At 44.0% G+C, this 13561-nt stretch overlaps 1 protein-coding gene across 6 annotated transcripts in view; it reads left to right on the top strand.

Moving 5' to 3' along the window:
- The window catches only part of ARHGAP36 (Rho GTPase activating protein 36), a gene marked incomplete at its 5' end in the record, with an annotated part of 31885 nt that extends 19154 nt beyond the window's left edge, over positions 1-12731 (top strand). For 2 of the 6 annotated variants that reach the window (XM_081124808.1, XM_081124806.1), the window contains 11 exons: positions 3828-3986; positions 5199-5264; positions 5751-6001; positions 6241-6433; positions 6646-6701; positions 6911-7061; positions 8370-8518; positions 8697-8873; positions 9107-9204; positions 9341-9447; positions 11479-12731. In XM_081124808.1, the coding sequence (XP_080980934.1) occupies positions 3828-3986; positions 5199-5264; positions 5751-6001; positions 6241-6433; positions 6646-6701; positions 6911-7061; positions 8370-8518; positions 8697-8873; positions 9107-9204; positions 9341-9447; positions 11479-11636 (1565 nt within the window). In that variant the 3' untranslated portion in view covers positions 11637-12731. Of the gene's footprint in view, positions 1-677; positions 1020-3733; positions 3987-5198; positions 5265-5750; positions 6002-6240; positions 6434-6645; positions 6702-6910; positions 7062-8369; positions 8519-8696; positions 8874-9106; positions 9205-9340; positions 11101-11478 lie in introns of those variants that run through there. The other 4 variants (XM_081124805.1, XM_081124804.1, XM_081124809.1 and 1 more) reach the window with 3 other exon arrangements.
- Between the last annotated feature and the right edge of the window lie 830 nt (positions 12732-13561).

Here is a 13561-nt window from a genome sequence, read left to right as displayed (position 1 = left end):
AAATTCTAATTTTATGTGATTACTTTTGAAACATGATATTTTCTGGTAAAGTCAGGCCCTCTGCAAAAACCTTCAATATCAACATGTTTATTAAAAACCAGTGCTAAATATCACACATACATTATTCATTTAATTCTCATACAACTGCTGAAATGGGTACTGCATCACCTCACCATGCTATAGAAGAAGATATTGAGGCTCAGAGAATTCAACTAACTTTCTTAAGGTCACACAGCTAAGAAATCATAAAGCTTGGCTTTGAACTCAGTTCTATTAAGCTCCAACTTCAGTGGCCACTACAGGTATTTGTCTAAGGATATGGTTTTTGCAAGGGAGGGCTTGCTTTCATCTTTCTTCTTGAGTATCTTTTTGATGTCCTGGTCACGTTAGACCAGCACCATGTTACAGGGGAAAGGAAAGACACTTTGGAGCAAGAGAGGTCTCTTGGCACTTTATTCCCTGTGAGGAACATCCTTTTGTGTTCAGCTTAGAATGTCAGGCCTGAGGGCAAGTATTCAGATCTCAAGAACCTGTTATGTGCCTCTCTCATAGTATTGAAATCTGTTTACTCACCCACCCCTCCCAACCCTACCCAACTGCTGCTTTTCTGGGCACATTGGCCTTCCTAACTCTGCTTCTGTTGTGTATTCTTCTAGTGCCTTGTGAGGGTTGAAGGTAAGCAAGACAGTGTCAGTTTTGCTGGCAGAACTGCAGCATATGATTGCTCTTAAGTTTAGCCCTGTATCTTTGAGCAGGAGGCAATGACAAACGGTTTATTCAAGGCCTTTGATTTCCGTCGGAATTGTAAGCATCTAGGCTGACTCATCTCTCAAAGGCTTTTCTCTCTCTTTTTGGCTGGTGTTGTTTTGAGGTTTTCTTGTTTGTTCTTACCTTATTTAGGTGGGGGGAGAGGGATTGATTTTTCATCTTGATTTTGTGGGTGAAAGACCAGCTATACTCTTTGGAGGACCAGATGTGGTAAGCCTCGGCAAGAAGAAATAGCTGCAGCTCCAAAACAGGTACAACAATGTCTGAATTGGGGCAAAGGGGGAGGGGGAGCTATGTTAGAAAAATGAAGCCAGAGCTAGGTTTTGTGTGTCAGGAAGAGACCCTTGGCTAACAGGCTCTGGATCTGCTATTGTGAATGGGGGACTGCAAGAGGCTTATTCTAAGGTTATGTGCATGATTAAAGTGGTCATTTTGTAGATGCAGTTTGTTGGTCGAGCTTAGGCATTCTCTTTGGATTGGGGGATGGTGCTTTGCAGTTGAAGGATCTTTCAAAAAACCCATGGTAAGGACTTTCCTCTTAGCTCAGTTCAAAATCCATAGAAATACTTCTCATCCTTTCTCATACAGCACTTTAGTTATCGGCCAGCATTTATTTCTGACATGTGTGGTGTTGATCATTAAGAACAGTGGGCAAAGGAGAATTGAGAATTTTGGAAACAAAAGTAGGGTGGATTTTTTTTTTTTTTTTGATAGAGCTTGTTTATACAGATTATTGAATGATAAATTTCTACCTACTTTTTCTCTGCAAAGTAACATTACTTGGACTTTGGAATTTAAGTCCCACCCAAATAATATATAGAATATTATTATAAAAGTCCATGGGAAAGAGAATCTCAGAAAGTAGTGTGTGACAACTTCCTTTTTTGTCAAAGGGTTTAGTTTCCCATATTCCAAATTATCTTCTCTGTCAGGAACTAGCATGCACACTCACCCAAATCATAAACTTCAGAGCTGTCTTAAATACTTTCCTTTCTATTACAATAAAAAAATTCCCCTAAGTCCTGCCAATTATACCCATAAAATCCATCCTCTGCTCTAGCTTTAGTGACACTGACTTGTGTCAGCATCTCTTGCCTGATCTACCTACTTCAGGCTCTCTACCCTAACCAGGCTTTTCACTACTCTATGTGATTTTTCCAAGCTGCAACTCTGACTCTGTCACTCCCCACTTAAAACTCTGCAGTAATCCCCTATTGTCTTCAGGAGAAAGTCCAGCTCCTTAACATGGCTAACAGGGACATTCATGATCTCACCCCTGCCTATCCAGATTTATTTCCTTCCATCTCCTTTATACAGCTTTAAGAATATAACGACCTCTCTCCCATCTCCTTGCCTTTGCACAAGCTGTTCTCTCTTTGTGGACACTACCCCTCCCTGTCTCCAGGCAGACTTAGATGTTTCCTCCTTTCTGCTCTCACTGTACTTTGTTTATATCTTGGCCAATTGACTTATCACAAGGTTTTGTAAATTGTTGCTAACCTGTGTATCTCTTTCACTGTACAGTTAAATCCTTTATGAAAGGAATAGTATTATCTTGCTCATATTTGAACCTTCAGTGCCTGGCACAAAGTGGGCATTTAATACAGTTTCTTTTTTTATGGGTAAATGAAATAACAAAGGAATAATAGCGGTGAGGATGTGAGGAAAGGATAGGCAGATCCCACTGGAGGATCCTAAGCAGCCTGGGAGCAGTATGAGATAGTGGGCACCACGGAGAAGGGACAGGTTTGCCAATACACTAAGACAAACTTCACTCTGATCACCCATCCTGAATAGGGAGTCTCACTAGAATTGTCCTGGAAATGATGTTTGTTTTGCTACAAATGGATTTTTTTTTATAAAAAATAATATCAAGTTGCACAATTTTTGGTAGATAGATAAAAGGCAAAAGGCAAACAAATTCTTACCACTGAATATAGATACTGTATGTTAGTATTTGAGTGCATTCCTTTTGGTCTTATTTTCATGAGTGTTTTTCTTCATATAGTTGTAATCATAATTAATACCACTCTGTATTTTGTATTTGTGGTTTAAGAGCTCTTTGTAAATATCATTTTTTAGTGATTCCCAGAGGGAAAAGGGGATGGGGGGAAGTTGAAGAGGGTATGGGGGGATAAATGGTGATGGAAGGAGACGACTTGGAGTGGTGAATACACAATACAATATACAGATGATGTATTATAGAATGGTACACTTGAAACCTATATAATTTTATTTACCAATGTCACCCCAATAAATTCAATAAAAAATAACAAAGAAAACACATAATTTTAATGTTTGCATAATTTTCCATACTGTGACCATTCCATAATTTGCATCATTAGTCTCATTGCTGGGTTAACTTTTTTAACCTTAATTTTTTAGTTATGGCTCATGTAAATATGGGTTTTCCTGTCTGTAGGAAGATTCCATTAGGATAGATTCCTAGAAGGGGAATTACTGGGTCAAAGCACCTGGGGATTATTTTTGACTCAGACTCATGTGTCCAGTTTGCTTTATGGAAGAACTGTACAAATTTACAGGGTTCTTAACCTAGATGAAAGTGCCATTTTCACCCAACCTGGACAGCATCGAGCATTATCATTAAAAAGTAAAAAAAATAAATTTCATCAGCACTCTAATTAGTGGAAAATATTACATTATTCTTGTCTCAATGTGCATTTAAAAACTGTGAGTGAGGTTTGTTCTCCCTACTCCCCCCCCCCCACCCCCACCCCCGTCAAATTAGGTTTTCTCTTTTCTGGACTGTCAGTTCAGGGCTGATTTTTTTTTTTAGTTGGATTTTTTTTTTTTTTTTGAATAAGCAACCAGAGGCAGCTCTGCTCCAGGGTGAAGCCACCTCCCAGTTTTCCCTCCCCCTCTACCAACCTTCCCCCCCACAGTTCTCTTCACTAGGTCCAGTGACAACTGGATGATGCAGCTTTGATAATCATCCGATTTCAGAATGGGTGGCTACATTCTTTTTCTGAAGGCAGCAAGGACACGGTGCCCCAGAATCATGCTCCCTTTGTTGTTGATGTCCGCCTTCATTTTTTTAGTGAATGTCCTGGGAGGAGCCCCAGGACACAACCCGGACCGCAGGACGAAGATGATATCAATACACAGTCTCTCGGAGCTGGAGCGTCTGAAGCTGCAAGAGACTGCTTACCACGAACTCGTGGCCAGACAGTTCCTCTCTGAATTCAAACCTGACCGAGGTGAGCAGTACCCCGGAGTGTGGCGTCCTCGCTCTCCAGCGAGTGGACCCTCCCGGGTGGGACGGGGCGAGTTGGGGGTATGGAAGGGTAGGAGGGGCGTGACCCTGGTCTCAGACCCTGTCAGTTCTCCTGGCGCCGAGAGAACTGAGCAAGAGGGAGTTGAAGGGTGTTTGTTGAATTGCAGAAGAGACAGATTAGTTGAGCTGGGTTAAAGACTAGGAGCTTGAGGGGCAGCATGCCGTACATGTCAGGGACAGACAAGTTGATAGAGGACAGGTGAAGAGACAGACGCATCAAGTGCGGTGCTAGAAAGAATCTGAGTGGGAGCGAGGCACAGGGGGACACTCTGAGAGAGGACTGGGACAGACAGAGACAGCGCGGTTGAGAGATGGAGAGTAAGGGAGACTGTGAGAGACACGCACCAATCCCGGCGTAGAGCAAAGGCGGGAGGTGCGCTGAGAGTGCTGCACACAGCTCAGCGGGCAGCCGGGAGAGCGAGAGGGACCCAGCAGTGGACTGGGTTTGAGTGTGCCAGGGTTCTTAGGGGTAAAGGCTCAGATTAGCAGTTGAAACGAGGTGAGAGGGGGGTCGCACGGGGCCAAGGGGCCCTCCTGCAGTAATGAAAAGTGCAGGGGCAGCAGATTCGGCAGGCGCGCACAGCGGACGCCAGCAGAAAGGAGCGAAGCAGAGCGCGAGGAGACCCCGCAGGCAGCCGTAGCTGCGGGTGTTGGAGCTGGGGGGGGGGGCGGGGGGCGGACTGCGTGGGTTGCTGCTTCTCCCGCCGCAGCGCGTGGAGCCGATGCCATCCCGGGTGTGAGCGTGCCCGCAGTAACTTGGCGACTCCTACTAGAGGAGGCGCCACCGGCAGAGCCATTCCCTTTGCCTGTTGCACTGTCCCAAGGCTCAGGCCTGGAATTTATGTTTTAAGCGTTGTATTGAGCTATTACCGGTGCATAACACCATGCACTGTGCCACATGGAGCCTAAGATTGCCTGGTTTGGTTTGGTTAAATTCTTGGAGTGTCATACGCGGTACATAGGATTAGTCTCGTTGTTAAATGGGGAAACTGAGGCTGAGAGAAAGCAAAACACTTTTTGCGGGCTGCACAGAGTTGTTTATTCCCCCATCCCCAATTCCTGTGGATCAATGCATTGCGATGCTTTTTATAAAGTACTATTTATGTTAGTGTCTTTTCTTTTTTTCTTTCTGTAGCTCTGCCTATTGAGAGTCCAAACACCGTTGAGAAGTGGTTTCTGACTTTGAGAGGACAACAGAGGGGTGAGGAGTTCTTATAGTTTACTTAGGAAAGAAATGGGATGCTGCATCCCCCTACTATTATGTCCTGGGCTACTGGAGACTGGGCGGTGCTCGCTGCTCCTGGGGGCAATCACTCCCCTCTCCCAGAAATCAAGGGGGGGTTCAGGAAGTGGAGCAATAACAGCGGGGACGCGAGGGGCGGTCCCTGCAGATCTGCCTAAGCCTTCCTGCTTAGAATCCACCCCAGACTGATTGCCCAGAAGAAGTTTTCCGCATTGCTTCAAGGTAGTCACCCCCTGGCAGGACTTAGGGCAGGGATCTTGAGCTCCGTCGGGGTAGTTGAAAAAAGCTGCGTGTTTTTGGCTCACTCCCCAGAGAGGGGCGCGACGGGTCGCGAGGGGTGGGGGTTGGCTGCGAGAGGTTGCTTAGAGGAGTGCTAGAGCTCCGGCAGTTCCTCCCGATTTAAGAGCTGCTGAACGTTGACGTTTCTCAGTCTTTCTACCCCAGGTTCCTCAGTCGTATCACTCAAGACGTTTGGCGTTCGTCTGGAAGAGGTGCTGGTGAATGAGTTTGCCCGCGGCAAGCAACTTGAACTGAGAGCCGCTATGCAGGTTGAAGATTCTACGGGTCAGACTGCAGGCCGCCGCCGTCGTCGGGGAAACGTGGTGCGAAGGATGCTTGGCCGAGTGAGGCGCTTTTTCAGTCGCAGACGGGAAGAACCCTCCTTACCCCGGGAGTTCACTCGCCGTGGGCGCCGAGTGAGTTGAACCCTCCAGGTTTCAAGCAGAGGTCTTTCCTGAGATATTCAGGGTTGTGGGTCGGGAGGGCCAAGGCCTGTGTCCTCAGAGGGAGGGAGAGGTGAAAAGAACATGTTGGAAGCATGTACTTGGCTTGCCACAGAAAGAATGTATCCTATTATGAATGTGATGCAGTCTTCAGGAAGGTTTGAAGCGACCTTTCAGGTTCCCCATTTTAAGATAGTCTGGGTTCTCCACAGGGTGCAATATCTGTGGATAGCCTGGCTGAACTGGAGGACGGGGCCTTGCTGCTGCAGACCCTGCAACTTTCCAAGATTTCCTTTCCAATTGGCCAGCGACTTCTGGGATCCAAAATGAAAATGAGCCTCAATCCGATTGCTAAGCAAATCCCCAAGGTTGTTGAGGCTTGCTGCAGCTTCATTGAGAAACATGGTAAGGGGGACGAAAATAATGGTCAAATTAAGGTAGAAGGCAATTAAAAGGAAGAAATGCTGTTCTAGAAATAGGGAAATAAAATGGGTTGCAGGATGAAGGACTTGGAACATTCCTCTGCCACCAGTTGGGGTCCGGATGCAGCTGGGAGAAGGGAAATGCCCTGGGGAAGGGGACCAGAGATTCTTAGCATACCTGCTCTTTTCTTTCAGGCTTAACCACAATAGGGATTTTCACCCTGGAATACTCCAAGGAGAGAGTGCGTGAGGTAAATTGGCTTTGTTTACACTTGTTCTTCGAGTGAGAAAAAACAGGTGAGGTGGGGGCTCCCCCAAATTCCTGAAGGGAGTTTCATGTAGAAGGCACATCATATTGCCAGCTTCCTCCACTGAAGTTTGAAACTTATTGAAGAAATGACCAGGAGGGAGCCTGTGGTGGACAGGGCAGACAGTCCATGCATTTTCTCCCATTTTATAGCTCCGGGAAGAATTTGATCAAGGTCTGGATGTAGTGTTGGATGACACTCAGAATGTGCACGATGTTGCCGCACTTCTCAAGGAGTTTTTCTGTGACATGAAGGACTCTCTGCTGCCAGATGATCTGTACATTTCCTTCCTCCTAACAGCAAGTGAGTTTTCTGCTCTCCCTTCTTTCTTGTTGGGCAGGGAAAGGAAATAGTACAGGGAGTGTGGGGGTCTAGAAACAGAGCTCAGGCTGCAAGACCCTAGGAATTAAGACAGAATACACATCTATGGAAAACAGTATGGAGGTTCCTTAAAAAATTAAAAATGGAACTGCCATTTGATCCAGTGATTTCACTTCTAGGAATATATCCTAAGAATCCCAAAACACCAATCAGAAAGAATATATGCACCCTTATGTTCATAGCAGCACTCTTTACAATAGCTAAGATCAGGAAACAGCCCAAGTGACCATCAGTAGATGAGTGGATAAAAAAGCTGTGGCACATTTACCCAGTGGAATACTATGCAGCTGTAAAAAGAAGGATCCCTTACCTTTTGGTACAGCATGGAGGGACCTGGAGAATATTATGGTAAGAGAAATAAGCCAGTCCAAGAAAGACAAATATCACATGATCTCACTTATATGTGGAATCTAAGGAACAAAATAAATTGACAAACAAGATAGGACCACAGACATGGAAACATGAAACAGACTGACAGATCTCAGAGGGAAGGTGGAAAGGAGGGTGGGAAGAGATTGACCAAAGAATTTATAAGCATATATGCACAGCCCATGGACACAGATGATAGACAGGTGAAGACCTAAGGAAGGGTAGGAGATGGGGGGAAGGGAGTAAAGGGGAGAAAATGGAGGACATCTGTAATACTTTCAACAATAAAATAAATTTAAAAAATAAAGATGAAAATACCTCTGAAATTCATCTGAAGGTGGGGTTGGAGAAGTGGGGGGAGAGATTAATCAAAAAACTTATATGCATATATGCAAAACCCATGAACAGAGACAATAGTGTGGAGAAGGCCTGGGGGGGGGGCAGATTCTGGGTGGAGGGGATCAGTAGGGAAAAAAAGAGTACCTCTGTAATACTTTCAACAGTAAAGATAAATTAAAAAAATAAAATAAAGATGAAAACACCTTTTCAGACTACTTTCCTTATATCTCATAATATTCCAGTATAAGTGTACCCTTTGGAAATCTCTCCAGAGCTTCTTGAAGCTGTGTGTGTCTTATCAGGATAAAGAAGAATTTACTTTCTGCAGAAGGCATTCAATTTTGATGAGAACCCTTCTTGTTTTTAGGGCTTCTGGGATCAAATGCTATGGGGATGAGCAAAGAAAAGATGTCCCTGGACTTTCTCCATAGCCTTCAGTGATTTTCAAGCAGAATCACTTCTTGGTATCAGGCTGCTGCCAAGGTTAGCCCCCTGAGCCAACCCTTGTTTTCCTTCCTCTAGCTCTGAAGCCACAAGATCAGCTTTCTGCCCTGCAATTGCTGGTTTACCTGATGCCACCCTGCCACAGTGACACCTTGGAGCGTCTGCTGACGGCCCTGCATAAAATCACTGAGAACTGCCAGGACTCCATTGGCATTGATGGACAGTTGGTAAAAAGCTCTGGGAAAGGGTAGTGAAGGCTGTGGTTAGGGACATGTGTGGGAATATATGAGAGAGACAGAGCCAAAGAGACAGAGGAAAAGGGAAACAAGAATAAAAAGATGTTTTCATTTGTATAACTTTGATTACTACCTCAGAGTCAACCACTTTCTGCTTTCTTTTATCTAGGTTTTTGGCAACCGTATGACTTCCAGCAATTTGGCATTGGTCTTTGGATCTGCTCTCCTGAAGAAAGGGAAAGTTGGCAAGAGGGAATCCAGGAAAACAAAACTGGGGATTGACCACTATGTTGCTTCTGTCAATGTGGTCCGTGCTATGATTGATAACTGGGATATTCTCTTTGAGGTAGGTGGAAGTTTGGGACACACTTATTTCACAGCTCTCTCACATGTTCACAAGGCAAGGAGAAGCTGTACATGTATTCCTGAGGGTAGCCAAAGGTACCTAAAAATTTCCTAGTCTAGAAGGTCTCACATTAGCTGGTCATGGTGACTTCAGTCCTGTGTAATTGATAGAAATGAGTGTAAAAATTTTAAATGTTATATAATAAAGACTAACATTGCTAATTTTACCCTCAGGTGCCTCCCAATATTCAGAGGCAGGTTGCTAAGCGTGTGTGGAAATCCAGTCCTGAAGCCCTTGATTTTATCAGACGCAGGAATTTGAGGAAGATCCAGTGAGTGTTTTGTCAGTTTATTTATGCTTAGCCTGAAGCAGAATCTTTTATGGGAGTTTCCAATCCCAGGCAATCTTTTTGTTAATCCATCCATGTACACAAACTGACTTGATTTTTCAAATTCATTTTCATTCAGGAGTGCACGTATAAAGATGGAAGAGGACGCTTTACTTTCTGATCCAGTGGAAAACTCTGCTGAAGTCCGGGCTGCTGTCCTTCCTCAAAGCAAGCCCTTTGATGAAGGTCAGTTCCCTGCTGGAGATCAGATCCCTGGTGAAGGTCAGGCCCTTACTGAAGGTCAGTCCCTTGGTGAATGTCAGGCCTTTCCTGAAGGCCAGGTCCTTGCTGAAGATGAGCCCCTTGAGGAAGATGAGTCCTCTGAGGAAGATTTGGCAGTTAACGAAGAGCTAGTATTTGAATATCTCCACCAAGGAGCAGTCTTTGGAGAAGTCCAAGGACTTGAGATCCCAAATGACTTTGAAATTCAAGGTGCAATTCTTGAAGACATACCAGAGCTTGATGAAGAAGATGATGTTGACAATGAGGACGATGACGACAATGATACTGTGAATTTTGATGATCTTCCTCCCCTTGAGGATATTCTAGATCCTGATGATGAAATTCCAGAACTCATTGAAATCCCAGACTTTGAAGAAATACCATATTTTGATATAGTCCCAGACCCGGAAGGAGCCCCAGATGTGCAAGAAATCCCAAACCCTGGAGAAGTCCAAAACAACGATCTTGGAGAAGGGCCAAATTTTGAAAACTACCAAAATATTGTCCTTGCAGAAGTTCCCTATCTTGATGTAATCCCAAACCATGAAGAAGCCTCAGATACTGATGAAATCCAAGACCATGCAGATGCCTCAGATAATGATGAAAACCCATATTCTGAAGAAGACTCCAATCTTGAAGAAGTTCCAGCTCTTGCTGAAATCCCAAATGATGAAGCCTCAAATGCTGAAGAAATTTCAGACCATGAAGAGGCCCCAGAAGTCAATGGGATTTCAGACTCTGACAAAGACCTTGATTTCGAAGAAGTCCTAGCTCTTCATGTGGTCCCAAGCCCTGAAGAAGCCCCTGATGATTATGAAATTCCAAATCATGAAGAATCCCCAGAAGTTAATGAACTCTCAGACTCTGAAGAAGATTCCAGTCTCGAAGAGGTTCCAGCTCTTGATGGAGTCCCAAATGATGAAGAAACCTCAGATACTGAAGAAATCCCAGGTCATGAACAAACTCCAGAGGTCAGTGGAATGACAGGTTCTGAAGAAAGATCCAACTCTGAAGAGGCCCCAGCTCTCCATGTGGTAAAGAGCCCTGAAGATGTCTCTGATTTTGATGAGATTCAAGATGAGGAAGAATACTCAAATGTGAGTGGAGTCTTAAACAATGAAGAAGCCTCAGATGCTGAAGAAACCCCAGGACACAAAGGAGCCTCTGATGTCAGTGAAATCCAAGACTCTGAAGAAAACTGCAATCTTGAAGAAGACTCAGTTCTCAGTGTGGTTCTAGAGCCTGAGGATGCTCAAATTTACAACGAAATTTCAGATTCTCAGAAAGACCGAGCCAACACTTTTGAAGACCAAAATGTGATTCCCGAGCCTGAAGATGTCTCTATTTTCAGTACAATTCCAGACCCTCAGCCAGACCCTGCTGTCAATCTTGAAGAAATCATGAATGTGGAAGCGGTACCAATGCCTAATTATCTTGACTCTAAAGAAGTTCAGAATCCAAAGGCAATCCAGTTCCATAAAGAAGATGCAGATTTTACATTCCCTCTAGATACTACCCTGCTTAAAAACAAGTCTCAGCTTGGCCAAGTAATGAACTACAAGCCCTTCTCAGAGTCATTGAAGATCGACTCCTGCTTTCTCCCCTCCATGAAGTGCTGTAAGCTTCTGGCTCCAGCTTTATTATTCCTTTGCTTAGTAAAACTAGTTAGGCTGCTTGTAGGGTGGTGGTTATTTGGAGGTTGCATTCTTCTATGCCTCCCGCAAGGTATTGTCTATTTGCTCTAAGCATGGGGTATCTGTCTAACTCTTTCTGTTCTTTAACCAAGCTCTTCTCCCTCACCCCCCAGCTTCCACAGTGGGCCTAGATTTAGAGATCTATATTCTACTCTTAAGCTGCAGTTTTCTTACAATTCTAATTCAGATAACCATTCCTGCCCTAACTTCTTGCCTCATGCTGTATTTGAAGCTCAAAATTAGGTCTCAGTCCCTTGGGTGCTGTGCAAAGTAAGAAGTTAACATTGTTACTATTTTCCAGGTTCCTCTGAGGAGCCAGCTGTGCCTTCCGGCACTGCCCGTTCCCATGACGATGAGGAAGGAGCGGGTAACCTTCCTATTCTGGAGCAAGACCGCCCATTGCTCCGTGTGCCCCGGGAGAAGGAGGCCAAAACTGGCACCAGCTACTTCTTACCTTAGATGGTTTTCCTTCTATAAGGTGCAGGACAGGGGAAAAGGGTTGGGGTATATCTGAAATATCACAGGAAATATTAAAGAGTGTGTCTTGAAGGTAAAGATTTGAGGGTGAGGAGTTCCACCTGATGCTCAGGTCAGGCTGAGAAGTCCAAACACACTGCCAGCCCCTTCACTGGGGATGCTTGGTCCCTTCAGCTGGTAAAAGCAGAGAAGTTTCTGTGTCATACCCAGGATCCCTGGGTGCTATCTTGCCTTTCTCTTTTACCCCTGATCCTGGCTTTTCCACATTACAGCCCTTCCTTTAATTGATGTGACATTTGTGGTAAACACCTGTCTCAGAGAAGCTCACAAATCTCGAGGTGCTTTCCCTCCCCCAAAGAGGAATTGCATGTTTTCCTGACTTTCCTATTCTACTCCTGAGAGCTCAATTGGAAAGGCCCTCAAGAGGCATGCTAGAATGTTAGGTCAGCCTACTGACTGCTGACAAACAATCAATGCTAAACCATGTCACACCAACTCAGCCGTGTCCCCGCAGCAACTCCACCACCTCAGGCTATTTCTTTTTGCCAAATTATTTAGACCAATGGCTGGTCAAACAACGACTCCCAAAATTATGTGCAGTCTTGCTCAGGTAGAGCCAACAGGGCCATCTCAAGTGTAAGTCTAACTAGCTTTCCTTTGGTCAAATTTAGAGGAAAAATTTGATTTTAATACCTTGATTTGTTTTACAGACAGCTGGTGTTCACACCCTGTTGTCAGCAAAACAGCTAGTTAGATATGGACACATAGTTCCAGCTAGTTAAAGTCACCTGAATACAAATATTATCTATCGTCTCTGTAGTTCCTCTATGCAGGACGTTACAAATTTGCGGGACACGCTCTGGTAACACATAGATATGGGCTATGTATGACATCCAAAATTATACCTGATATTGAGGCATAACAACTGCTAATGTCCATAGACTGAAGAGTGTATTGTATTGAGGGATAGAAATTGTTCACATATTGGGTAACAACCTTAGAGCTCGAAGATTTGTGATTGTTAAAACTTCTCTGGCATTTAATCATTAATAAACATCTGTATTGTGACAGCAGCATATTCATAGCTTACTGTGTTTTTTGTTTTTTTAAATTTAAAATTTTGTTGGTGATTTGGAAAGCTCTGGCTGGAGCTGAAGATGAAGGAGAGGTGGGGAAGAGGAATAAAGGAGAAGAGGATGATATAGAATAAGGGAATGGAGAGATATGGAATAAAGGGGGGTGATGCAGACAGAGGAGGGGGTGATATGGAATAAAGGGGAGGGGGTGAGTTAGAGTAAAGGGGAAGGGTGATGGGGAATTAAAAGGAGGGGTGATGCAGAATAAAGAGGAGGGCATGATGTGGAATAAAGGGGGTAAAGTGGAAGAAAGAAGAGCTGCAGTTGAATAAAGAAAATGGAAGGGTTAAAGTAGAATAAATGGTTAAGGAGTGGTGAAACAGGAATAAAGAAAGGGATGAAGCTTAAAAAGACCTCTAAAGGGAAATGAGGAGGAATAGAAAGAGAGATTACTAGGTATCCTCAATTGAGAAAGTCACCCTGGGTTGGTGAAAAATAAAAACCTAAACATCTGGAGACATGATTTCCAAGGATAAGAATATGCTGCTGTTTGATTGGAGCTCCAACCTTTCTTGAAAGCTTGAGACTTCATGACATGCTTGGAAATTTCCCATGTTAGGGACAGGGCTCCAGAAAGGGGAACTGGGTTGTATTATTTATTTTTACACACTTTTATTTGGGATATATCTTGTGTATAATTCTTTAGACAGCAGAAATATAACATTTGGTCTCTCATATAATAATAATTATTTTATAATAATAATATAGTTAACACACATTGAGTTTTTAAAAAGTGACACTGTTAAAAGCTTTACATGCATCATTTTATTT

The sequence above is a fragment of the Miniopterus schreibersii genome, assembly GCF_964146895.1.
Source record: "Miniopterus schreibersii genome assembly, chromosome: X".
Taxonomy (NCBI): domain Eukaryota; kingdom Metazoa; phylum Chordata; class Mammalia; order Chiroptera; family Miniopteridae; genus Miniopterus; species Miniopterus schreibersii.
Note: the sequence above shows the minus strand (reverse complement) of the source record. Positions and strands in the feature narration are given on the sequence as shown.